Genomic DNA, 27,997 nt, shown 5'->3' on the forward strand with positions numbered 1-27,997 from the left:
ATGAAAAGGACTTTGTAACCTCTTTACTATACCTTAATATGTATTCTAGTTAGGCTCTTTCAATTGCAAGGAATTACTAAAACTAGTTCAAGTAAGAAGGATAACTATCATCCAGGCTCAGTGGTGCAGGTACATAATTCTAACTACTTGAGAGGTCAAGGCAAAAAGATCACAAATTCGAGGCCAGTCTTGCCAACTTAGCAAGACCCTGTCTCAAATTTTTTCAAAAAAATATTAAAAGGGCTAGGGATATAGCCCAGTCTATAGTAAAGCATACCTCTGGCTTCCATCCCCATTGCTGCAATTAAAAAGAAGTAGTATAGCTATTTAAAAGACACACAATTTTTACAGTTTTGTGGAAATTCAAGAATGAGGCTTGGGCTGAGATGTAGCTCAGTGGTAGAGTACTTGCCCAGTACCTGTAAGGTCCTAGGTTTAATCCCCAGCACTAGGGAAAGGAAAAAAAGAATAGAAAAGAGGGCATCAAACATTCAAAAGTAGTGTTAGACATAAACATTCCATAGTCTATGAAACATTACAGACTTCAAGGTTTTTCCACTAATATGACTTATTTACTATTTCTCCATTCACAACTAATAGGCCTATATTTCTGTCTCATCTATACACAGGTAACTCATCACTGAAAATGACTCAATTTATAAACCTCCACCACTTTATGACCTTTTTTATATTAAGATCCTTATAGTAATAAACTAATATTTCACATCACTAAATTAATGCCCAAATAGTAAATGCTAGGCCTATGTAATCAAAGTAATTAGAATATGAGACAGGCCGATTCAAAAAACTATAATAAAGTAAGGAGAAAAGAAGCTGGAAATTACTGTTGAGTCAGCCAACCAACAATATTAACCCCATTTAGACACTTTTCTGTCTCACATCTTATACATAAGAGAACTAAGGCTGTGAGAGATGAATTTGTCCAAGATGAAAAAACTCATTTTTTTTGACTGTCTCAGGCCAGTTTCAAATTTACTGAACAGCTGGTGATGCAGTAAGAAGTAAAGCATGTAAGTATGAACCTCAGGCACAGCAAAGAATTGCTTTATGTGATAGCAGGTAGAATTCTGAGTGACAATAAAGCTCTTTCTCTCTCGACTGTTTTGGATTAATCTGACCTTTCTGACTTCTCACTCTCTACAGGCTGTGCTAACTGCCAAATTTTGATATCACTCCAGTGAGAAACTAGAGAATTTTTAAAAAGTAAACTGTAAGCTACTCACTAATATTTTTATCTCATGTATCCTTTGTGTTGCTTCTCTGTTAGTCTGATAACAACCTGAAGCAAAAGCCACTTAAGTCATCATTTTTGCCCATCTCTTTCTGGTTTGGCCTAGCTCAAAAACAGAACAATTACTTAAAGTCTCTGACACTAAAACCTATACTCTTAAACACTATGTTAACTCCCTCTTATCTAAGTTGTGGTATCCTTAAGTTTACATAATCCTTGAAAGCTCCTGAATTTAAAACTGGGTTATAGTTTATTTTTTTAAAAAATCATTAAAGAAAGTTATTTAACAAGGGCATTACAAATACTCAGGAAAGCGAGTTACTGCATGTTCTAACCTAAATACTGGATGTCAAATGCCAATAGGTTTACTTTAGGGGGGAATACCACAGTGAAAATAAAAATAATTTGCTCAGCTATCCTCAAGCTGAAATAAATGGGTAGCTCTACAGAAAACTTATAAAGAGAAAGCTATGAAGATAGGCTATCGTAATTTCAGTAAAGTGATTAGACTATTATTTATAGCAATAAATCAAAAATATTATCATATGAACAGCAACTTCATAAGTGATATCAACATTTATTTTTATTTTAACTTAATTGCTTTCACTTATCCTTTATTTTTATTATTTCATTTATTTATACTGAATTGGGCAACATATTATACTATCATTGCTACACTCATTCTAGTATTAGATCTGCTACTATGCCATTTTTGACCCTAAACATCACCTTATTTCTCAAGTACACATTTTCTCATGCGTAAAATAATGGATTTTTGAGCTATTGATTTTGAAGTTTTGAAGACAATTTTTATGCCAAATTTTTCACATTTGACCTTTAAGTTTAAAAAAATTTTTTTTACAGGTACAAAGATGTGAAAGGAAGAAAACTATCATTGTTTACACATTTCATAGCTATCAAAAATGAATTTATAGTCATGTTATAAAAAGTAATTAGGCTCAATAAGTTGCTAGAACAATGTTAACTGCATGCATAGCAACAGAAGTTAGAAAATGTATTGTGGGTATTCGGAGAAAGGTATTATTTACAATGTTAACAACAACAAAAAAGATAACTAAAAAATTCTACGAAGGTTTATGGGAAAAAAATTAAAAATTTCAAAACTTTATTGGATACTATAAAAGACATAATTAAATGGAGATATATTTTATTCATAAATGAAAAGATTTAATACCCAAGGAAGCCCCTTCTCTCTAAATTCATATATAAACCCATGACAATACAAATCAAAATCCCAACAGGGTTTTTTAAGAACCTGGCATGCTGATTCTAAAATTAATGTGGAAGCGCTGGGGGTACAGCTTAATGGTAGAATGTTTACCTAGGAATTAGGAGGTCCTGGGTTCCATCTCCAGCACCTCTCCCCCCCCCCCACAAAAAAAAAAAAACTTAATGCAGAAGAACAAGACCCAAGAAAATTCCATTGGTAAGAATAAAGTCAAGAAAATCAGGTAACCAGGTATGAAAATAGTGTAGCATTTCTCTATTCTTCAACCCAAGACCTTCTTGTCTATTTACTAATAAATAAAATTTCTTCTATGCTCCATAAAACTCCTTCAAGGTCTTCTTAAGTCTTATAAATTGTTGCTACTTATAAACTAAATAAAAGAGCTTAAAGGTAGTAGCCAAAATGTTCTTTTATTTTGTCACTATTCTCCTTAAAGCACATTTCCATTTTCAAACCATACCAAATGTTTCCCTACCCAAGATATACACTTCTCCACCCAGAACATCACGTGAAGTGTCAGACAGATCATCTGCCAACATGAGACTAAAAGGACAGATTGTTCAGAATATATAAGAATCCATATTCAAACACTATTATTTGTATTTTTAAGGAGTATATGAGAAAAAACTGTTGGTAAGTGACAGGAGACAAGAGAAAGAACATTCAAAGGCATGACTTAAAACTATTTGACAATGTTAGTATGTTGCAAATTATTTTCAAAATATATTCATACAGCTCCAGTCCTTTTGTTCATTATAAATGAGGCAAAAACATAAATATATGATTATCAATATATTTGAAAACTATAAAAATAGCTATAGAATAAAATTTTTAGGCTACATATAAATTATTTTAAAATTCTACAAACTAATTGTGATACTTGAAAAATCAGTCAATTCAAATCCTCTGAAAGAGAAATTAGGAAAACATCCCATTTACAATAGCCTTAAAAAAATAAAATACTTAGGAATCAAAGAAAGAGGTAAAAGACCTCTACAATGAAAACTACAGAATGCTAAAGAAATAAATTAAAGAAGACCTTAGAAGATGGAAAGAAAGATCTGCCTTGTTCTTGGGTAGGCAGAATTAACATTGTCAAAATGACCATACTAACAAAAGTACTATACAGATTTAATGCAACCCCAATCAAAATCCTACTGACATTCCTCATAGAAATAGAAAAGGCAATCATGAAATTCATCTGGAAATAAGAGACCCAGAATAGCCAAAGCAATCCTTAGGAAAAAGAGTGAAGCAGGAGGCATTACTATACCAAACATTAAACTATACTACAGAGCAACACTAACAAAAAACAGTATGGTGTTGGCACCAAAATAGACTTGTAGACCAATGGTACAGAATAGAAGACACAGAGACAAACCCACATAAATACAGTTATTTCATATTAGACAAAGGCACCAAAAACATACATTGGAGAAATGTTAAGGTCTGTAAACAAGTCTGGATGGCGCCTGGCAAAATGCCAGAAGGAGTGGTTTGTGAAGTAAGGCCAGCGAGCCATTAAGTGTGGAGATTTCTTATTGGTTGACTGCTGTATCTAGTTTATGTAAATTAAGATAAGCTGTGTGGAATGTATAAATACCTCTGTTGTCCTACAATAAACGGCTTCCACTCCTGCTGTATCAACATACACAAGTTGTTCGTCACCCCCCGGTTATTTTGCTGCAGCCGGACTGCGGCAGAGAAAAAATAGCATCTTCAACAAATGGTGCTGAGAAAACTAGAAATGCATATGCAATAAAATGAAATTAAACCCCTATCTCTCACTATGCACAAAACTCAACTCAAAGTGGATCAAGGACCTAGGAATTGGACCAGAGACCCTGCGCCTAATAGAAGAAAAAGTAGGCCCAAACCTCCATCATGTCGGATTAGGCCCCGACTACCTTAACAAGACTCCTATAGAATAAGAAATAAAATCAAGAATCAATAAATGGGATGGACTCAAACTAAAACGTTTCTTCTCAGCAAAAGAAACAATCAGTGAGGTGAATAGAGAGGCTACAGAATGGGAGCAAATTTGTGCCCCCCACACATCAGACAGAGCACTAATCTCTAGGATATATAAAGAACTCAAAAATCTTAACACCAAAAAAACAAATAACCTAGGGTTGCGGTTGTGGCTCAGCAGCAGAGCGCTTCCTAGCACATGCACAGCCCTGGGTTCAATCCTCAGCACCACATAAAAATAAATAAAATAAAGGTATGTGTCCAACTACAACTAAAAAATAAATACTAAAAAACAATAATAATAACCCAATCAATAAATGGGCCTGAACAATAAAAGGAACTGAACAGACACTTCTCAGAAGATAATATACAATTAATCAACAAATTTATGAAAAATGTTCAATATCTCTAACAATTAGAGAAATGCAAACCAGCTATTAAGAATACAAACAACAACAAGTCTTGGTAAGGATGTGGGGAAAAAGGCACACTCATACATTGCTGATGGGACTGCAAATTGGTGTAGCCACTATGGAAAGCAGTATAGAGATTCCTTGGAAAATTTGGAATGGAGCCACCATTTGACCCAAATATCCCATTCCTTGCTTTATACCCAAAGGACTTAAAAACAGCATACTACAGGAACACAGCCACATCAATGTTCATAGCCGCACAATTCACAATAGCTAAATTGTGGAACCAACCTAGATGGCCTCCAGTAGATAAATGGATTAAAAAAATGTAGTATATAAACACAATGGAATATTACTCAGCATTAAAAGAGAATAAAATCATGGCATTTGCAGGTAAACGGATGGAGTTGGAAAATATTATGCTAAGTGAAGTAAGCCAATCCCAAAAAATCCAAGGTCGAATGTTTTCTTTGAGATGAGGATGCTGATTCATGATGGGGATGGAGGGAATGTCTGGGAGGAATGGAGGAACTTTAGATAGGGCAAAGCAGAGGGAGGGGAAGGGAGAAGGTATGGGGATAGGAAAGATGGTGAAATGAGATGGAAATTATTACCCTAAGTACATGTATAAAGAAACAAATGGCATGACTGTACTTTCTGTACAACCAGAGACATGAAAAATTGTGCTCTATATGTATAATATGAATTGAAATGCATTCTGCTGTCATATATAACAAATTAGAATAAACTTTTTTAAAAAATTAGTCAATTAAAAAAATACCAGTCAGAAAATACCTCTCTATACAGATTATTTTATGAAGGTTCTACACAGTGAAACAAAATAAAGATATACAGATAGGAAAGGAGCCCAGAGAAGACTATATAAGTGCCCTAGGTAGAAAGGATAAATGGTCCAAAAAAATGTGAATTACCAAATATTATATAGTTAAAAATGTCACAAGAGACCAACAAATTGAACATAGTGTGTTGGAATTACAAAGCAATAATGCTGAAGAGCTGGTTGGAAATTATGGTTTTGTTAGAAAGACAACAGAGATTCACTACAGGCTCTTGATCGTGGGAGTAAAAGAATGAAAGCAGTGTGAGAAAGATTATAACAGCTGTGTGTAGGATGAGTTGGAAGGGAAAAGACACTAGAGGAAGGAATAAACAGCTATAAAGCTGCTGAAATACAAAAGCATGTTCAGGTTGAATATCCCTATCTGAAATACTTGGGCCCAGGGATACTCAACCTGGACTCATTGTATGTATATATAATGAGCTATCTTGGAGAGGAGAAAGAGTCTAAACTCCCAAAATTATTTATGTTTCATATACACCTTACACACATCACCTGCATTTTGTGTTTGAATTTTGACTGCAACCTATTGTAACATAGACTTAGGCTCTTCACTTTTGCTTACAAATGTTCAATGGGTGGCTAAAAGCAAGATTAAAGGATTGGTATCTCTCCCTCCACTTTTCATCCTCCTTCTTTGGTCTGAGTCACCCTGGATTCCAGGAATGAGGTTGGATGGATATACATCTTGTGAGGAGTCAAAGCTACTCCCCAGGCAACAGCAACTTTCTTATTGTGGGTAAGTACCCACCTGTTCAATCTGAGACAATGATGAATCCGACCACATGTGATCAAGATCACTAGCGTTGGCACATGTGAAAAGCCTCCAGCTATGAAAAACTCCCAACTCTTGCCCTCATCATCCTTTCCACAAAACCTCTGTCATCATTAGCCACTGGAAGGCAGAACTAAGAACATGGGCATTTTGTCTTCCCATTAGTGTAGCTACACTAATTCAAGTTCCTTTCATGCTCTTCACCATAACCTTCTCTGGATTGTGAGGCCAGTGGCAGGACGTAAATTGTTAGATGTCTTGAGAGTTGGTCTCTGACTTAGGACTCCTAAGTAACATTATCATGTGAGGTCAGATGTGGAATTTTCCTCTTTGAAGTATCAATGCTCAAAAAATTTCAGAATTTGGAACATTTCAGATTTTCAGATTAGGGATGCTCATCCTGTACTATAGCCACAAAGCATGCTGAACTGCAGCATGAAGTACATAAGCATGAAATAATGAAGATTTATACAACAGTAAAAACTATGGAAAAATAAGAAAATTAGGGAGGAATTCCTCATATTTACTTAATTAATATTAACTACTTTCACAACCCCTAGTTACTATATCCAACATGTAGATATGGCCTTTTAGAATTTAATTAGGTACTTTTTTAAATTTGTTTTTATTAGTTATTCATGATAGTATTCATGATAGAATGTATATTGACATATTATACATATATGGAGTATAATTTCCCATTCTTCTGGTTGTACATGATGTGGAATTATACTGGACATGTATTCATATATGCATATAGGAAAATAATGCCCAATTCATTCTACTACCTTTCGTATTCCCATTCCTCCTCCCTTCCCTTCATTCCCCTTTCTCTAATTCAACTTTGGATTAATTAGGTATTTAAATCCTGAATATGTTTAATTATACTAATATCTATAGATTGTCATAAAAATAAAATGAAATAATGTATATTAAAAGAATTCTATAATTGTGAATGTTCTATAAATATTAATTACTATAATTTCTTAAGGAAGAGATATGTGATTATAATAGAAATGTTCTGTCTATAAAGTTAGACCTGTATTCAAATTCTCACTCTAGTTTTTTCTCAATGCTATTGATAGGTAACATAGATATGAGTGGTACAAACATGAAGTTAAAGGAATAATTCTATCAACTAGGCCCACTACGATGAACCTGCATACTCTCTTCTAAAAAGCAATTTACCTGCAGCCCTACCTAGCTTAAGCCCATAGGATATGTTACATTCCTCAGTAAACAACCTGTTATCTCCAGGAGAAATGCAGCCTGAAAGTCTCTTCCCTACCAATAAGAACACAAATTACCTGTCCATCCCCCATTCCCCCATACACCCCCAGCTGTGACCTTTTTACAGAGCAGATTCCAAAACCCAAAAAAAAAGATAATTAGGAAAAAAGTCCCCTAATCATAAAATTGGTTAAGAAAAAGTTTCAATTAGAACAGAGTGAGCTAGTGACCCAGAATTGCCTTGGATCTTTAGCATACACAGTGAGGACTTGAAAAGTCTGACACAATCCTACTATTAGTCAAAAGTCAAGAGGTGGACCTGGGTTGAATTCTTTGGAAACTTCCCAGGGACCCCCAATAAAACTGGTAGCCAAGAGGGACATGCCATCCTTCTCCTCTCTAGGACCCACTCTCTCCCTTAAGAGTGTCCCCCTTTTTCCACTTTATTATTCCTTCTCATAATTCATGTCCACTACTCTGGGCAACATGTCTTAAATCTTTCTGGTATGACTGCAAGAACCAGTAACCAAAGACCAACACAGCTGCCTCAGCTCAGCAGCAGGCCCTTGCTCTGTAACATATATTTAATGAATCTTAAGCAAGTCATTTAATCATCCTAAGCCACCATTTTTTTTAATATCTACATTGGGAAAAGGCTATTATAAAGATTTCAAATAATACACTAAATAATTCATTATAAAATCTCTGACATCGTTTCTGAATTATGGTGGGTAGTAAATGTGTATTGCAGGAAATGGGAAGGAAGCCAGAATTAGAGATCCGTTTTGACTGTCCTTATTGGAGAGAAAGCCACAAGCATTTACTAACATCCATAATAGCAATGCCCTTCTCCATGCTATTATAATAAGAAATTACATGCTGGGCTCAGTGGTGCACACCCTGTAATCCCAGCAACTTGGGAGACTGAGGCGGGAGGATTCTAAGTTCAAAGCCAGCCTCCGCAAATTAGTGAAGCCCTGAGCAACTTCATGAGACCCTGTCTAAAAATAAAATTTTTAAAAGGTCTGAGGATGTGGCTCAGTGGTTTAGCACCCCCAGGTTTAATCCCTGGTACCAGAAAGAAAAAAAGAAAGAAAGAAATCATACCATAAGAGTGCTAAAATATCTTATTAATGCTGTACTTTAGAAAAGGCCAAATCCACAGCAGCTAAAGAACAACAGTCAATTCATATTGCCAGTATGATTTAAAAATCAGCAATAATAACAGGCAAATAGTGATTTTTTTTCTTTTTCAATTTACAGAAACATTACTAGAAATCACTAGACTGTCTACATAGCTCCTACACTTATGAAAAATGTTAAATGGGACAAGGGATGAAAAGGAAAAAGTGCATCCAGTGGAAACTTAAGTGGCAGCAAGGTAGGGAATAAATAAGGTTGAAGTTAACTTGCTTAGGCTAGACTTATGAACTCCTATCTGGTAAAAGAAACCAGTTTGAAATGTCCTAGTGAAACTGTCCTTCCCATGGATTCCTAAAATAAGAGTTATAGAATAGTTTATGAAATTGACTACAGAGCACTTTTAGCTCTGCGGGATTTGAGAAACATAAGAACATAAACAGTATTGATAAATGTTTCCTTTCCAGTCTAGACTAATGAGGTTCCAATTAGCTAAGAGTCTCTAGCACACTATGCATTCATTCACTAAATTCTGCACAATATAGCAATGAATGCATTCTAAGGAATGTAAACACTGTATTACATCCTGTCTTGAAGAAAACAGATTGACATATTTAAGAAAAATGCCATAAGATAGATAGATAGATAGATAGATAGATAGATAGATAGATAGATATAAATTACTTATGCAAGAAGGACCAAGAAAGTTTTAGGAAATGCATGGATTGAATACAGACATCAGAAAACCAGAAAAGAGGGAAGAAGGAAAAAATTGTAGGTGAAAGACCAGTTAAGGCAATTAAATAGGCTAATACAAGCACTGACAAGTAGGAATTGGCTGAAGCCTAGGCAATTGAAATGATCTGAGTGTTAGATTTGGAATGAGATTGTAAAAATATTTTTGGGTAGCAGGAAAAAAATTTAAACCTTATTCTGTAAAGACTAATAGTTTCAAAATAAAGGGAAATGAAGAATTAAAGGTTTAAATTAGGAAAATTAGTCTTGTATAATGATTTAAGTATGAAATATGGAAAAAAAATAGTGTTAGGTAGGTTAAGAAAAACTATCAGAGTTAATGATAGAAATAGACAAGTCATCAAACAGTGATATTTATATAAACTCATATTCCCCAACTCGCAGTAGAGCTAAATCATGTTTTCAGAAAAATTATGTACATATTTTACTCCATGAACTTAAATTTCATTCCCTAAACTGTTAAACAAAAAAATTTTTTAAATCTCTCTGAACCTACTACTAAAATGCATTTATTTCCCAGAGTAAACATGATATGGGCGCTATAAATCTGTTCCCTAAGCCAGCCTTAAAGCTCATGTCCCTTTCACAGCATGAGCACCTTAATTCTAGAGTTAAAGATATGTATATTTTTCATATAACACAGCCCTACTCATAAGTAAACCACTTTTTCCAGTGCTCAAAATAAAAATAGTAATCTTTCAAACACTGGAGGAAAAACTGGCTGTTATACTTTATAAAACACAATACTTATACTATAATTTATCTGCTATTTAAAAAGTTTTTCTGAGGTATTTTGGCTCAATTTTTGCTTCACATACAGATTTTAGAACCTATTCCCTGCTTAACGTCCTTTTTCTCTTAATCATAGTAAGCACACTTGAGGTAGCTAAACCAGGATTTCAGTCAAAACAATTATTTGAGAGCAGAAAAATTGCCTAAATATAATGAAACATTTCAGGAAGCTAAAATCGGACAAATAAAAACAAAATCTCCAAGCACTGGGTATGGTTACAGAAAACAAATGTGGGCACTATGTGGAAGACACAACTCCTGCATGGAACTTAGATATTACTATAGTCAAGCTATAAAGTACTTATGAGGGTTTTACAAGTGGGTATTTTCACTTACCCACAGAACTTTTGTTAGGCAGCTAGACAGACTTGAGCAAGGGAGGTAGGGAAAGGAAATTCAGGCTCCACCCCATGGCACTCAGCTTGCCATTACACTGCCCAAGGACCAGCTCCTTACAGTCAGATAGCTCCCTGTCCATCTGAAGAAAATGGATATACTCTAACCTTGGGAAACTGCCAATATGGCCAAGTTCGGGAGCAGGCACATTAAACTTAGGCAGGAAGGCTATAACCATTCCAAATAAATAATCTTTGGGATGGGAAGAGCCCAAGAAGGCCATAAAAGCCCACAACTCAAAACATAGGAAGCTACCCCTCTCATAAAACTGCCTACTCCATGCTCTCTGGAGCATACTTCCTTTTGGCTAAATAAACCCTTTGCTTTTTCTATTTGTGTCTCTCAACAGAAATCTTTCTTTTGGGAAGATAAGAACCATGGGACTCATTGCCCAATGACACTATTAATATCTCTTTTCCCTGAGTAAATATTTTCAAATAATAATGTAAAATTCTGGCAACATATTTATTAATGTCTTTTTTATCTTTTAGTTAGAGTTGGACACAATACCTTTATTTTATTTTTATGTGGCGCTGAGGTTCAAACCCAGTGCCTCACATGTGCGAGGCGAGTGTTCCAGTACTGAGCCACAACCCCAGCCCTTTATTAATGTCATTAATATCAGACAAACATTTTCTGAAAACCAAACTAATATAAGTATTTTTAATTTTAAAATGAAAGCTTGTGTTTGCTATGTATAAGTGATAAAATGTTTCAAAGTCATATATTTTTTATGCAACTTCTGTTGAGCACTTACCTGTGTATCAGACCCTATAGTAGATGCTAGAAATACAAAATGAAATAAAATACAATCCTTGGGGACTGCAAGTGTAGCCTGCCTAGCGTGTCCAAGGCCCTGAGTCTGATCTCTAACACAGAGGGAAAAAAAACACAATTCTTGTTCCCTTCAGAGTTTACAACCTAATGAGGAAGACATAAAATACTTAGAATACCCATGTTAAAATAAACATTTACACCTGTGGAAGCAAATAAAGGAGTCAGGAAATGCTTTTATAAGAGTCACAAATTGTATGAGTAAAGTAAATTTAGCAGATCAGGTAAAAATTAAAGCTGTGCTCTGTCAAAAGCCATCCATGGGTTGCATGTGGGTCACTGCACATGGATGCCTCATGGATAGAGACATCTGGTGTCTGGGAATGGACAGTGGACATTTCCTCTAGTCAACTGCCCAGGGACAGTGTAAATCTCTTTCCACTCTGCCTTGGTCCACACAGCACCTGAGACAGGTGTGACTCGCCAAGATGTCAATCAACCTGCTGACTGCAAAAGACATCAGGGTGCAAGATTCTGCCCTTGAAACCTTATCCCTGCCTTTGATGTTCCCCTTAAATAAACCACCAGAAGCGTTTTCTCTTTGTCTAGTTCGAGAACCGGCGTGGACTAGATCAATTAGGGGCTTCGATGTCTGTAAATATATTTCTGAGTGTGTTTTATTATTTGTTAATTATTTGAGATATAAGGTTTACGGTGGCTTGGACTCCTTTGGGCAGAAGAAGCTGCCCTCAATGATATGCTGGTCATCAACCTCCAAATAGTGCTCCCCAAATCTGGGTGTTCATCAGAACCAAACACCAAGCTTTGTATGGGCCACACTGAAAATTTAATGGATTAGAATCTCTCAAATCTCCAGGGGGTGCTAAGAACTTTGTATTTTCAATATGCACCACAAGTGATTCAGAATTAAAACATGTTGGTGATTCCATTCCCAATTTTCCAAGAAATCTCCATACTTCTTTTCATATTGGCTGCACCAATTTGCAGTCCACCAGCAGTGTATGAGTGTCTTTCTCTCCACATCCTTGCCAACACTTATTGTTGTTTGTCTTCATAATAGCTGCCATTCTGACTGGAGTGAGATGATATCTTAGAGTAGTTTTGATTTGCATTTCTCTGATTGCTAGAGATGATGAGCATTTTTTCATATATTTGTTGATTGATTGTATATCCTCTTCTAAGAAGTGTCTGTTCAGGTCCTTGGCCCATTTATAGATTTGTTTTTTTGGTGTTTAACTTTTTGAGTTCTTTATATACCCTAGAGATTAGTGCTCTAAATATTTGCTCCCAAGATGTAGGTTCTCTATTCACCTCGCAGATTGTTTCTTTTGCTGAGAAGAAACTTTTTAGTTTGAGTCCATCCCATTTATTGATTCTTGATTTTAATTCTTGTGCCACAGGAGTCTTATTAAGGAAGCTGGGGCCTAATCCCACATTATGGAGATTAGGGCCTACTTTTTTGATGCAGGGTCTCTGGTTTTATTCCTAAGTCCCTGATCCATTTTGAGTTTTGTGCATGGTGAGAGATTGGGGTTTAATTTCATTTTGTTGCACATGGATTTCCAGTTTTCCTAGCACCATTTGTTGAAGAGGCTATCTTTTCTCCAATGCATGTTTTTGGCACCTTTGTCTAATATAATTGTAGCTTTGCGGTTAGTCTCTGTGTCCTCTATTCTGTACCATTGGTCTATCAGTCTGTTTTGCTGCCAATACCATGCTGTTTTTGTTATTACTACTGCTCTGTAGTATGGTTTAAGGTCTGGTATAGTGATGCCACCTGCTTCACTCTTTGTGCTAAGGATTGCTTTAGCTATTCTGGGTCTCTTATTTTTCCAGATGAATTTCATGATTGCTTTTTCTATTTCTATGAGGAATGTCATTGGAATTTTGATCGGAATTGCATTAAATCTGTATAGTGCTTTTGGAAGTATGGTCATCTCCCCGGTCTATAGCCAAAGGACTTAAAAACAGCATACTACAGGGACACAGCCACATCAATGTTTATATCAGCACAATTCACAATAGCTAAACTGTGGAACCCACCTAGATGCCCTTCAATAGGTGAATGGATTTTAAAATGCAGCATATATACACAATGGAATATTACTCAGCATTAAAAGAGAATAAAATTGGCATTTGCAGGTAAATGGATGAAGTTAGAGAAGATAATGCTAAGTCAAGTTAGTCAAACCAAAAAAAAAAAAAATGCTGAATGTTTTCTTTGATATAAGGAGGCTAACTCATAGTGGGGTAGGGAGGGGGAGCATGTGAGGATTAGATGAATTCTAGATAGGGCAGAGGAGTTGGAGGGGAAGGGAGGGGGCATGGGGTTATTAATGATGGTGGAATGTGATGATCATTATCATCCAAAATACAGGTATGAAGACACGAATTGGTGTGAATATACTTTGTATACAACTGGAGATAGGAAAAATTGTGCTCTATATGTGTAATAAGAATGCATTCCCTTGTCATATATAAATAAAAAATAAAAATAAAACAGCTTGGGATAGCCATGAACTACAGATAATTATTCAGGCATGAGAAAGAACTTAGTGTGGCAGAAATATGTGAAATACAAACAGAAGACTAGAGAGAAATCAGAACAAGAGTAGGTATATAACCTCTGTAGTCTTTCAAATAGGACCTACAGAATTGGTGCAAACTCTCAAAGCAAATGACAATCATCTATGTCATGCATTTTAGTAAATTATTTATAACATGAACAAATTTCTTAATTAAACCATATGGAAAATATAAATACAAATACTTTACATCTCAAGACAAAAACAAACTGCTCCTTTAAAAACGAACCAGAACACTACTCATCACAATTTTTATTAATATAGTAACTAATCATTTCCCTCAGAATCATTTCTGGTATTAGAACAGAAGTTATGACAATACCATTTTAACTTGAAATGTTGTATAACATATAAAATGAATTCATGTATTTTGAAATTCAAGTTTTAAATGTAAAAACTGTCCTTAATGATACTATATTTTCAAATGGTTATTTCATAAAAATTTGTTACTTTATGACCAACACTTAATTATTATTTTTATACTCATTCCAGGTAGGAGTTAGATCACAGTTACCAATGACAGGAACAATTACCATAACAGGCCAAAAGCAAAACAGAATATTTTCTATTGACTTCTTTTTGTTTGTTTGTTTGATACCAAGGATTGAACCCAGGGTCACTAAACCACTGAGACACATCCCCAGCCCTTTTTATATTTTTTTATTTTTGAAACAGAGTCTCACTAAGTTGCTAAATTGCTTAGGCTGGTTTTGAACTTGGAATCTTCCTATCTCAGCCTCCCAGTGGTTAGGAATTGCAGGTGTACACCACAACACCTGGCTCTATTGACTTCTATTTATTAAATAAAAAGTAGTTTAAATTCCCAATTCACCTCCAGAACAAACACTTCATAAACAGAGATATAGACAAGCAATCACCCGGCACAGAATTAAGTCTTTAAAGAAAATTCTTCAGAAGACTAGGCACAAACCTACTATGAATAAAATACAAAATACATTCTATTGCTATTTTCTATTTTTGAAAATATCTTCCAAATCTTATTCTGTTGAAATGTATCCTAATAATTAATTCCCAGAACAGCTGAAAATTTGTTTACCAAAGTAAAAATTACAGTTGTTCCACTACTATCACTCATAGTGATTCCCCAGAGGAATAAATATGGCAGAGAAGTAACAGCAGTTAAAAATCAAAGGCCTAGAGTTGAGATTGTGGCTCAGGGATAGAGCACTTGCCTATCATGTGTAAGGCACTGGGTTCGATTCTCAGTACCACATAAAATAAATAAATAAATAAAGGCATTGTATCCATCTACAACTAAAAATTTAAAAAAAAAAAAAGGACTAGGGCTGGGATTGTGGCTCAGTGGTGGAGCACTTGTCTAGCATATGTGAGGCATTGGGTTCAATCCTCAGCAGCACATAAAAATAAATAAATAAAGATATAAAAAAAATCAAAGGACTAAGCATATAGACCTATTAGAAGAACCAATTGACAAATGACAAGAATTATACCTGTATATGTTATACAACAAATCAATCTCTTTCTCAGACTTAATTTAATGTAATTTTTAAAAGCTTTAATTTTTTAAGTTTCCAAACTTAAGACTAGTTGCCTTAACTTCCAGATGAATCACAAGAATCAAATTATAGTTTTGTTGGTTTCTCAGGATTAAATGATCTGTTTACACAGAATGTAGTATAGCTTCATTTCCTGAGTCATATACTGCTTGCCTTCTGCTCCAGCAGCATTTTATTCATACCTCCATTTTTTTTAATAGCAAGAACTTGAATTCTGCAAAGAAGGAACTATAAGCACCAGGTAAAAGATGAGAAAATAGGCTTAGTATGTGAAGTGATGTAATCAAAATCATCTTAAGCCAGATTTCAAACTCAATCTCACTACAAAAGCTCTTTCTACACAGGTACTAAATAAATCAAATAAATAACTCAATTGACTACAGTTTCTTGCTATTACTGCTTTGTTACTATCAAAAACAAATTTACCAAAGGTAAACCAAATTCAGAGGACATGATCCCGGTGGAGGTATGGGGTACTGCCTAGTACCTGAACTCCCTCCCTGTAACTAGGAAATGCCCCCACTTTATTAATCTTCATAGAAGAGACAGCCCATAAAAACCAATAATGCCACATACTCCTACCAATTACTCTTCTTATCTTACCCAGTAAAATCTGGAGATAGCACAAAGTTGGAACAGTAAAGGTTGGATTCTGGTAGAAGGAGGCAGCATCAACATTAAGTTTCCAAAGGCAAAAGGAGCAGCCATGCTGTAGTCAATTCTAGCCTTTCTCAATTTGCAGCCTCACTGTTTGTCACCAGACTGGTTTTATGTCAAGATTTCTAGCTATGTCTTTTCTGCTATCTAGTCTTTCTTGTTTTTGACTTTTTAAGGTTACGGCCTTCCCAGGAACTGAACTAATCAATATATTATCAACAGTCCCTTTTCTCCTAAATCAGTCAGAATTGCCCTGTTACCTGAAATTAAAAATCCTAAGCATTTAGTAAATATATAACACTAAATAATTGTACTTTATCTAGTTTTTAAGCTGTATTTTGAATGTTCTTTTATGTAATATGCCATTAATATCTTAAGTAACATCTGCTTTACACATAAAGGTTTGTTCTAACAAGAACAAAAACAATTCAAATAAGGTTTCTTTACCTCTTTCAAAAGAAACACAAAGTATAGTAACAAGTCATCTAAGGGTTATCTTCACTGAAGTTCAAAATTAATTAAGACTTCTTACCTGTCAGGAATACCTAGCCTCTTGACACTTCTGTAAACAGAAAGAGTATTTGCAACATGTCGATAATTAAACCAGAATCGGGATGTACACACCTAAAGTATTAAAACAAATATATGATTTTTATGAGTTGAAGTAAGCCATGGATTTACAGAATTATTTCTCTTTAGGTATGACATAGAACTGCCTGAAGAAAGAATGTCAGGCTTAGAAACAAGAAATAGTCAATAAACCATTTCTCTAAAGACAGGCCTTTCATACCATAACAAATACAAAAAGACCATTCAGTTTAACAGGAAAAAATCTTCAAGGAATTTAATCAAATATTGAACCAACATAGTTACTCTAAATTTCTGCAATTCTATAAGATCGCTATTTGTAAAAGATTAAATTGTTTAGAATCAAAGAAAATGCCCTTAATCTCTTCACAGAATAGAGAAAATTAGCTACTTTAGGTTAAATAATATTTATTTCACTCTTGATTGCTTCCTTGCGAGACATTGAGGATAAGACTAAAACATACTATACAAAGCAGTTTAAAATATACATAAGAAAATACATAATAAGCCCAATGAACTACTAGAAAATGAGAAATAATTCAACACTTAAAAAAAAGACTAACTAAAAATGATATCAGTGGTTCTAGCAAAATCGTACACTATAACTCAAGAGTTAGTGTCTTAAGAATCCATTATATAGGAGGTAAACAGAGACTAGGGTCAGTTAATAGTGTATCTAAGTGAGCACACTCCTTCTTGTGCTTATACTACATATAATGACAATTTTGAGAATAAGATAAATGTTCTTGCCTCTGTCAAATAAAAAGGAACTATCTGATATCTTTTAATTAAAGTGAATTTTCATCCTAGAATCCAATAAGGAAAAGACAACAATTTTTGATCACATAAAAATATAAAACTCCATATGTCAAAAATACCATTAAAATCCTAGCAAATGAAAAACTCAAAATTATAATTTTCTCAATTATAATTTATTAAGAAAAATGAACAAACTAATTTTTAAAAAGAGGAAAGGATAAGAACAAGCATTTCATATCAAAAGCATTAAAAATGGACAATGAAATTCAAACTTGCTCACTCGATTTCAGCCATTCTTTAAAAAAAACAAATCAGATTGATAAATATCAAAAACTCTTCTAATGAATATCCTTGTCAAGGATGTGAGGAAATAAGTACTCAGAGCTGACTGATGGATATGTAAAAATTAATATAAAGCTTTTAAGAAGGTAATCTGTAATATGCATCAAGTTTGAAAATGTACATATCTTTTCATTTAGCTCATGCAAGTATGCAAAAATATGTACTGAAGGCTTTTCACTATAACATTGCCTGTACTAGCAAAACTAAAAACCAAAGAGCTGGAAAACAAATTACTGTCCAAAAAAAGCTAGTAAAAAAGATCCACAGGTTCCCTTATTGAAGCAGAAAAAATATATAAAACAATTTACATCTGAATTAATCATAATAGAAACCAATATTTTCATTGCATTTTATGCATACACAAAAGCTTTTTGCATCTATTATACTGTCTAATAAGCATAAACCTAAAAAACTACCCTCTTTTTCACATCCAATTTATTAGACAGAAAATTAAGATGGGAAAATGGAAAGGACCAGGAAAATACTAACTAATATAAATTGTCAAATATTCACTGAATGGAAATTTTTTAAAAGCAAGGGCATATGGTAAAGTCATTTAGAAGACCAATAGTTTTTTATAAAGAGAGGACAGATGGGCACAGTGGCACATGCAGTTCAGGAGGCTAAAGCAGGAGGCTCACAAGTTCAAAGTCAGCCTTAGCAATTTAGTGAGACCCTAAGCAATTTAACAACATCCTGGATCAAATTAAAAATTTTTAAAAAGGGCTAGGGATGTGGCTCAGTGGTTAAGCACCACTGGGTTCAAGCCCCTATACCCAAAATAAAAGAGAGGGAGAGAGAAAGAAAGAAGTCTAGATGCAAACATGATTATACACACTGGAAATTTCTGAAAGGATATACAAGAAACAATTTATAGTGATTACCACTAGAAAATAAAAATGAGGGTCAAAAGGGGTGAAATAATTTTTCAGTTTATACCTTTTCTCACTATACTCTTTCTTCCCATGAATATGGATTATCTTTACAATATTTTTTTAAAGAGTCAAAAATGTTTATGCAAAACAAATTAGAAACCAAAATGAAATCCAACTTTCCTTCTATCTCCCTCTTGTGGCAAAAGTTCCTCAGTTATTTTACAAGAGTAAAACCTGATCATTGAACCAATACTAACTTCCAATTAATCCAAACTGTGCGGGGGGGGGGGGGGGTAGATTTTTTTTTAAACTATAAACAACGTAACATTGAAAGAATTCAATTTTAGTACTTTCAGTTGGTCCTGTTCACATTTCATAACTTTCCATTTAAGAAAGTTCAATTTATTAAAGTTTCACTATACAGTATTAAGTCTAATGTATAAAATACTGGACAAAATATGAAAACTGCAGTTGTCATGAATTTATACAAATATCTCTTTTTTTACCCTCTATTCTTCATCTGGAACCCAAGTTATTAAAACTCAAAAGGGACTTGCTTAGAGGGTACCCAGGTGAGGACAGCTTTAATGTGGTAGTAATTAAGCTAATAGGCTCTTAGTTCTAAAATGAAGGAATTTGGCAACTGATAGACATTCCCTCTTCTTAGATTTCCTTATAGACTATTAATAGAAGAGCCCTGATTTTCCTGTAGAACAAATTTATCCTTTCAGTTTGATAGACAATGTCCTGGCTCTAATAATTTTCCTCACTTTTTAAGTAATCATTGAAAACCTCTCTCCTTGTCTCAAGCAGCTTTTGTTAAATTCCTTCATAAAATCTCCTATGAGGGATAACAAGAACATGAGACAATGTTATACTATTCTATTTAATCAGAATAAAATTACAATTGATACGAATATGCATAGCAACCAGTAGATAATTATATACTTTTACAAAACAATTCTTAATAAACTTATAAGGTCTCAAACATTCAAACATTCTACTTTGGTGTTAGTAAAGTTAATTATAGTCTTTTATGTTTGTTCTGCACGTTAGCTGAATTCCTCTACCCACCTCCTTAACACTCCCACTGCTCTTATAATCTGTGCTCCCATTTTCTTTCCTTTCCAGCATGAGTTAATGGCTCTGAGATGCTGTGCATTCTTTGTTCCCTTTTTCATAAAAATCAGCTTTCTTTCCTGCCTCTTTGAACTTACTCTTTACGTTCTTTCTTCTAGTTCATTGCTATCATTTGAATGTGACATCCCAAGTTCATGTGTTACAAACTTAATACCCAATTTCATATGTTAATGATATTTGGAAGCCCTACAGAGGTAATCAGAATTAGATAAGGTCATTTGGGTGGGATCACCCCTCCCCCATCCAATGATGGCATCAGTGGCTTTTTAAGAGAAAGAGAGAGACCTGAGCTAGCAAATTCACCTTTCTCACCATGCAACACCCTTTGCCATGACATAATGCAGTAAGAAGGCCATTATCCAATACAGAGGAGATATCAGGACCATGTTCTTGAACCTTCAAGTCTCAGAAATGTGAGCCAAATCAACCTTTATTCTCTATAAATTACCCAGTCTCTGCTATTTTTTTATAGCAAAAGGGAATAGAGTAGGATAATCTTTTTATATCTTTTTCATTAAGTCAAACTTATTCTATCTTCTAATCATGTAAATGTCATTAAGTGAAACCTCACAAGTGAAACTATCATCCAAATATAAGAAAAGTAAAATTGATAACATGCATTCTGTTCAGGGAATGAAAAAATACAAATTTCTTAATCCAGATAAATTAAAAATGTTAATTCACACAAAGCAGAAATAAGGCAAAAGAAAAAAATAAGCCAATAAACAAATCTTAGTAAGAATCAAACCAATGCAAACTGAGACAAATTTAATTGTTAATCAGCAGCCAAAAAGAAACAAGTTAATGCACAGTTTACTTAGGTTTAGAAGAAAGGGCAAAACCTTTCTGGAGACAACTTAGTATTTCTTGCCTAGGAATTTATCCTAAAGAGAAAATCAGTTAAGCTGTGCACAGTGGAACACTCCCATAATCCCAGCTATTTGGGAGGCTAAGGCGAGAGGACCACAAGTTCAAGGCCAGCATGGGCAACTTACCGAGACCCTGTCTCAAAATTAAAAATAATAAGGGTTAGGGATGCAGCCTACTTGTAGAGTGTTGCTAGGCTTAATCTACCAAAAAAAAAGAGAAGAAGGAAAAAAAGAGAGAGAAAATCAATCAAATTCACAAAAATGTATGTAAAACAAAAATATTCAGCACAACTATGATTAAATAATGAAAATTTTAGCATCTAAATGCTTATTTCCAGATAATGGTACATTCCTAACAGAAACAATACAGCCTATAAAAAGTATACATATCTGTATATCTGCCAGCAGAGAAGGTATCCCAAAATAAGCTAAGGTACTGTAAAACAGCAGGTATTTTATAATCCCAGTTATATAAAATCTTGAATCTATTTTAGGCTTTATATTTTTCTTCTTTAAATGGAGAGGGGGTTACCAAAATACTGACTCTAAAATATGTGAACTGAAGATATTTCCCCTCTCTTTTTTCTTTTAATTGAGGTAAAATTCACACAACATAAAATTAATGTCTTCTTTTAAACATTTCCATATTATATTTGAAGTTTTTACAATTATCATTAACTGTTTTGTAAACAGAAAAAAACAATTATAAAAATAAAACAGCATAAATAGAGCAACTATATACTAATGTTAGGCATAGAAGATATATCCACTCATTTCCAGCTTAAAATAATTCTACATTTTAAAAAATGCTTCCTTTAACAATAGCAGCCCTAGTTTATTCTTATATTTATTTATAAATTACCACCTAACAAGTAAATTGAGGGCAAGGAATATTATTAGAATAGTTTTAGTTGATGTGGTCAATTTAAAATATAACCAACTCAAAATGAAGAATTTCTTCTAAACAAAAAGAAAGAATAAACTTTATTTTCAAAAATTTGATTCATGCAAAATATTTCAGACACATAACTAATGTGAATGGCAAGGTATACAATTATAGAATATACTTACCAAAACAGCCCAGTTGTTTGTATGGCCACTTCTAAAGAATTGTTCTGCTTGATCCTATCAGTCAAAAACAGCAAAATTATTAAGAAAAAGCTCCAATTTTCCAAAGACTGTTAATGGACAGTGAAGACTCATGGACTTTAATCAATATATGGAAGTTTCTAAAGATACTAATGTTTGACCTTATGAACAAAATAAAGAACCAAACTTAAATAGAAATTAGTATAAGATACTATATTGAGGGGGGGAAGCCTTAATTTAAGATACTATGTGGGGGTTGGGAGGAATCCCTAGTTTAAAATACTATGGAAAAATAACCTTGAACTAGAAATCTGGAGATCTAGATTTCAGTCTTGCTTGAGACTAATTAAGCAAAGTAACATTAATTAAGATGCTTGACTCCTGGACTGAGGATATAGCTTAATGGTAGAGTCCTTGCATACCATGCATCAGGTCCTTACATCCTCAGCATCACCAAACAAACAAACAAACAAAACACACACACACACAAAAAAAAAAAAAAGGAGGAGGAGGAGGAGGAGGAGACCTCCCTTGATACTCACTCTCTTTCTATGTGAAATCAAAGGATGCCAACTCTACCATAGTGCCATTTTACTGGTCTATAAAGATACGTGTGCAAGAGCCTCTGCTTTAAAAAATTATTAATACTTATTCAAATGAAAGTTTATTATAGAAATCACATTTTACTCTTCCCATACCCTGAGAACTATTAGAGTGTTCTTTACAGAGAATATAGAATATCTGTTCAAAACATTTTACAAGATTATCGTTCAAAACTGCAACCTCACCAGAAGGATCACTAGTTCAAGGGCAGCCACAGCAACTTAAGGAGACCCTGACTCAAATTTAAAAAACAGAAAGGGCTGGGGATGTGGCTTTGGTGTAGAGAGAGCATCACTGGGTTCAATCCCCAGTTCTAAAAAAGAAAAAACTGCAATTTCACCTCATCATTTTCTTTACCTTATTTTCCTCATTATTATATACCATTAATTCATTTACTATGCATATTATTCTTTTCCCATAGGTTGTAAGCTCCAGTAGGACAGATGCTTTAATTATTTTTCAAAAATTGGCACATAGTAAATTTTGAGTAATTTTTTACTTTTTTATTGGGAGAAGGGGCATGTAACTAGGGGTTGAACCTAGGGGTGCTCTACTGCTGAATTCCCTTTTTTTTTTTTTTTTTTTTTGGTGACTCAGGGTCTCACTAAATTGCCCTCTGGAGTAGCTCAGATTATTGACATGTTTCACCATACCAGGCTTTGAATAGGTATTTTTTGAATGAATACATAGTACACATGCCTTTACTAACAGTGAACAAAGCAAGAATCCCCTAGAAAATTGAAACTACATGAATGATGGGTTCAGAATAAGAAACTACTACATAAAAGTTATACCATAAAACTGCAAATTTCAAAATCTCCTTCTAGATTGTACTCTGATAAGTTCTCCATTAAACTCATCACTATGCAATGAAGATGTTTATGCCAAGAACTCCTCAAATATTAATATTTCACTTTTAGTAATATCATAGTTTTTAATCCCCATGAGAAAAAACTCCCTACTTCTCATACCAAAACAATCACTACTCAAATTTCTCACAAAGTCTTTTTAATCATTTAATAATCATTGCTGTTCATTTACTAAAATCTCTGCAATTATGTTCACTCTTTAATATTGGTCACAATATTAAGTCAGACAGATGTGCTGATGCATCCATAAAAACTGGTGAATGGGGCTAGGGCTCAGCAGTAGCACCTTGGCCTGGCGTGTGTGAGGCACTAGGTTTGATTCTCAGCACCGTGTACAAATAAATAAAGATCTATCAACAACTAAAAATATACTTTTTTAAAACAACTGAATTTTTGTTTTTGTTTTTGCTGGGGGATATTATTGTAGGCCTATTTGTTTTTAAATATTTTATCTCAAATGCAGCCAAATCTTCCTCATATGCTTTTAATTTTCCATTCAGTTTTTTAAAACTGTGAATGATTTTTCTCCTGTCTTGATTCTACATATAACAATTCATATCTTTCCTGTCAAAACTTCATTCACTACCCATTCCTACTATGTGCTGGGCACTTTATTCAAACTCACCAATATATTTGATTGAACACATAGTCTAGCATACTGCCATGTACAGTCAAAATGCTTAGGTTCAAATCTGGCTCTATTACTCACTAGTTGTATAAATTTAGGAAAGTCATTTAACTTCTCTGCCTCTATTGTCCTATCTATAAATGGCAATAGCATTATTTAACTCACCAAATGCAAAAATAGTGATTAGAACATAATGCACAACAAATATTAGCTGTTTTAATTATGTGGCTAACAGGAAAATTTCAGGGAGAATAAAATAAAAGTTCTACTCAAATATGTATAAGTAGAATATATAATTTTTTTTCTCCCCCTACAAACCCTTGTCTATACTATGGTTGCCCATACTATAGTTGCCCAGATGTTGAAGAAAGCAAAGCCCTATAGTGGATAAAGTATTGGCTTAGGAATTTGAAGATCTCAGCTAAACTATGGCTAGGTGAGATTGAGGTAAGTCATTTAGCTCTTTAAATGACTTTTCTAATGCAGAAAATGAGACTTGACCCAAAAAATCTCTAATGCACTTTTCAGCCCCAATATTCTTACTTCATTAAGACTTCAGTGAAAATGCTGAGGTGGTAACTCTAATTTTTTAGACAATATATTCATTGTAAAGTTATTTAAACTATGTGTAGTTAATGAACCTCATATGTTCCAGGTACCACATAATGTACAGTGATATGAAAATCACTAAAAAGCATGCTGTTTCTCTTAAGAATTCCAGCATTTAATAATGAAGACAAGCATACAAACACATCACTTTACTATGCAACATTCATTAATTCATCACATTCATTGGACATCGTGTACCAATCACTGCCCTGAGTGATTAGAATACTATAATGGGCAAAAATAGCCATAGTACTTGCCTTCAATAGGATAGACACATCCTAAGCATAAATAAGAATGAACTATAACTCCTATAAAGCAAAGAAAATCTCTATTAAAAAAAAAGTATAATACGGGGACCTGGCAGAAAACATTTCCCTAAAGAAATGGCATTTGGGTTAATCAAAAGATGAAGAAAGGAGGGAAGACAATTCCAAACAGAGGAAATATGGACCAATGGCAGAAGAGAGCTAAAGGTTTGAGAAACTGAAAGAAGTTTAGTATAACTAGACATTTGAAAGGAAGAAACAGCAAAAGAACTGAAGATGTAAGCAGGGGGATCTATGGGTCTTGATGAAGATTTTTTAAAATCTGAATTATTTAAGATTTGTTCTTTACCTTTAGAATAGCAGAACAGCATTAATGGATATAACAATGACATTATCAGATGTGGATTTTAAAAAGTTATTCTGGCTGCAACTTGAAGAACAGATTGGAAAAAAGACTGACTCCTGGCAAACCACTTAGAAAATTACTGTACCCTAAGTGAGAAGTGTGGAATAACAGTACAAAGAATGCATGGTTTGGGGGAACTGGCTCAAAAAAACAAAAGTCGAATGTTTTCTCTGATAGACACATGCTAATTCAAAATAAGGGGGGTGGTTAGGGAAGAATATAGAGTTACTTTGGATTCCATAGAAGGGAGTGAAGGGAAGGGAGGGGTTTGTGGATAAGAAGGATAGGAGAATGAATCTGACATTATTACTCTATGTACATATATGACTACATGGCTGGTGTGATTCTGCATCATGTACAACCAGAAGAATAAGAAATTATACTCCATTTATGTATGATGTGTCAAATGCATTCTACTGTCATGTATAACTAATTATAACAAATTTTAAAAGATAGAAAAAAAGGAAGAAACAAGTAAAAAAAACATAAAGAATACGTGGGCTCTAATAGATAACTGCTATATTAGCTGAATGTACCAATAACAATAGTAAAGGGAAAAATAAGAGATAGGGAAAGGTTCTACAGAGTTGTTTTTACTGAAACTTAAGAAAGGAACAGACAAAAGAAATTGGAGGTATAAAACCTGAAACTGGGAAAAAGCACAGCAACTGTGCAGCTACAAAAAACAACAATGGGGTCAGCCACAATGGCACACACCTGTAGTCCCTGGGATTCAGGAGGCTGACACAGGAGAATCACAAATTTAAAACTAGCCTCAGCAACTTATGGAGACCCTGTCTCAAAGTTAAGAAAAAAAGGGGGGGGTAGGGAGCGCTGGGAATGTAACTCAGTATTTAAACTCCCCCGGTTCTGGGATGGAACCTAACTGAAAAAAAAAAAAAAAATAGGATTTAATGTAAAGGAGAATAGGAGCCTAAAGGAAACAAAATAAATTACAATAGTATAGACAAGAAACGACCATAGCCTGAATTACACCAGTGAAACTACAGAGGTAAAGGCACTTATAAGAGTTCAAAACACAAAATTTAGCGATAATTGGGACTGCTGGGTATCTAGTTTATCAGCAACACTTTTGGGCTATAAAACACAAGAGAAAAGAGATGTTTAGTTTTTCATTGCCTGCCTTTCTAAAAGGAGATAAAACTTTGGACACTGATTTCCAAACGTCTGCTGACTATCTGGGCCCCTTAATCAGCTGAATATGCAAGTCTGAAAATGATGCTAGAGATCAAAATTATAGAACTGAAGAACCATCTGAGTACAGTGTTAGTAAACACATTAAAGAAGGGTGGGGAGGGGGCGACGCCAGGGAGGCTAGTATAAAAAACAGTACCCATCGGACAGTTATCAAAAGAGCCTTGTAGCGGGTGTGGTGAAGCAAACCTATAATCCCAGCGGGTCTGGAGGCTGAGGCAGGAGGGTCAAAAGTTCCAAGCCAGGCTCGGCAATTTAGCGAAGCTCTAAGCAATCTAGCGAGTCCTTGTCTCAAAATTTAAAAAATAAAAATAAAAAGGGATGTGGATGTGGCTCATTGATTACAAGTCCCTGCTTCAATCCCTGGTCCAAAAAAAAAAAAAAAAAAAAGAAAGAAAAGAAAAGAAAGAAAGAAAGAAAATCCCATTAAGTAGGAGGGAAGTAGGTGCTGCACTCCGGTGTTGACATTCACCTGCCAGGAAGGACTGCACACACGTAGGAGTAAAGGCAAGTTCTCCTCTATTTCCAAGGATCTGATTCCTTTCAATGGCCATTTTTAAAGACTAAAACTGACCAGACACGGTCCTGTCCGGTTCCCAGAGACACTCTCCCCACCCGCTAGCGCTGGTGAGGTTGAAGATTCCAGGAGGCTGCTGTCAAACTACTGTGTATAGGACATCCGCTACGTGCTCGCGGCCACCACACAGCCGTCCTCCTACGGCCAACTCATCAAAATAGCCCAGTTCCTACCTCGAGCTGACTAGCTGCCAAGCTTCCGAAAGACAAGAGCAACAAGGGGGCCAGGGTAGCAGCCAGCCGGCCGGGAAAGCAGCCGGCGGCCATGCTTGCCGGCTCCGCACTTCCTGTACCTGGAGGGGCGGGGCGCGTGCCGTAAAGCAGCGCGGCGGGTGCGCCTGCGTTTTATTTGTTGCGACCTCCTGGAGACCCGCCCTCCGCCAGCTTTTAGGACAGCTTTTTCAATTAAGTTTTCCCTGGAAATGAAGCGAGATTACTGGGGGATGCTGGGTTTTTAATCTTTAACTGCGTTTTCGATTTTTGTATTATAAAGTAGATGTAATATTTAAGGGAAAAAAAAAAGAAAGGGGAAAGAACCTATGAATCCACAAATTTTAAAAAGCGATTTCTCTTTTTGCATAGTACTGCCAGTTCTTGAGAGTATATGAAGCAGGTTGTGGTGGGAAGAAAAGTGTTTTGCCACAAAAAAAAAACAGTAAATTTCAAGGGGAGATATGGGTGAGTGCTGCAATTCAGAGACTTGAGGCCTAATAGTAGAAGAATGTGAATATGTTTTTCTTCTTTAGTGAATTCTC

General features: G+C 34.7%; 1 protein-coding gene across 1 annotated transcript in view; it reads right to left on the bottom strand.

The window, feature by feature from the left end:
* Positions 1-27,524, bottom strand: part of Pigk (phosphatidylinositol glycan anchor biosynthesis class K) — a 128,744-nt gene extending 101,220 nt beyond the window's left edge. Inside the window, exons 1-3 of the mRNA XM_026409712.2 lie at positions 27,417-27,524; positions 22,053-22,106; positions 16,941-17,032 (exon numbers count right to left, since the gene is read on the bottom strand). Coding sequence (XP_026265497.2) covers positions 16,941-17,032; positions 22,053-22,106; positions 27,417-27,509 — 239 coding nt within the window. The 5' untranslated portion in view covers positions 27,510-27,524. The remainder of the gene's footprint in view (positions 1-16,940; positions 17,033-22,052; positions 22,107-27,416) is intronic.
* Positions 27,525-27,997: the final 473 nt, after the last annotated feature.

The sequence above is a fragment of the Urocitellus parryii genome, chromosome 11, assembly GCF_045843805.1.
Source record: "Urocitellus parryii isolate mUroPar1 chromosome 11, mUroPar1.hap1, whole genome shotgun sequence".
Lineage (NCBI taxonomy): Eukaryota > Metazoa > Chordata > Mammalia > Rodentia > Sciuridae > Urocitellus > Urocitellus parryii.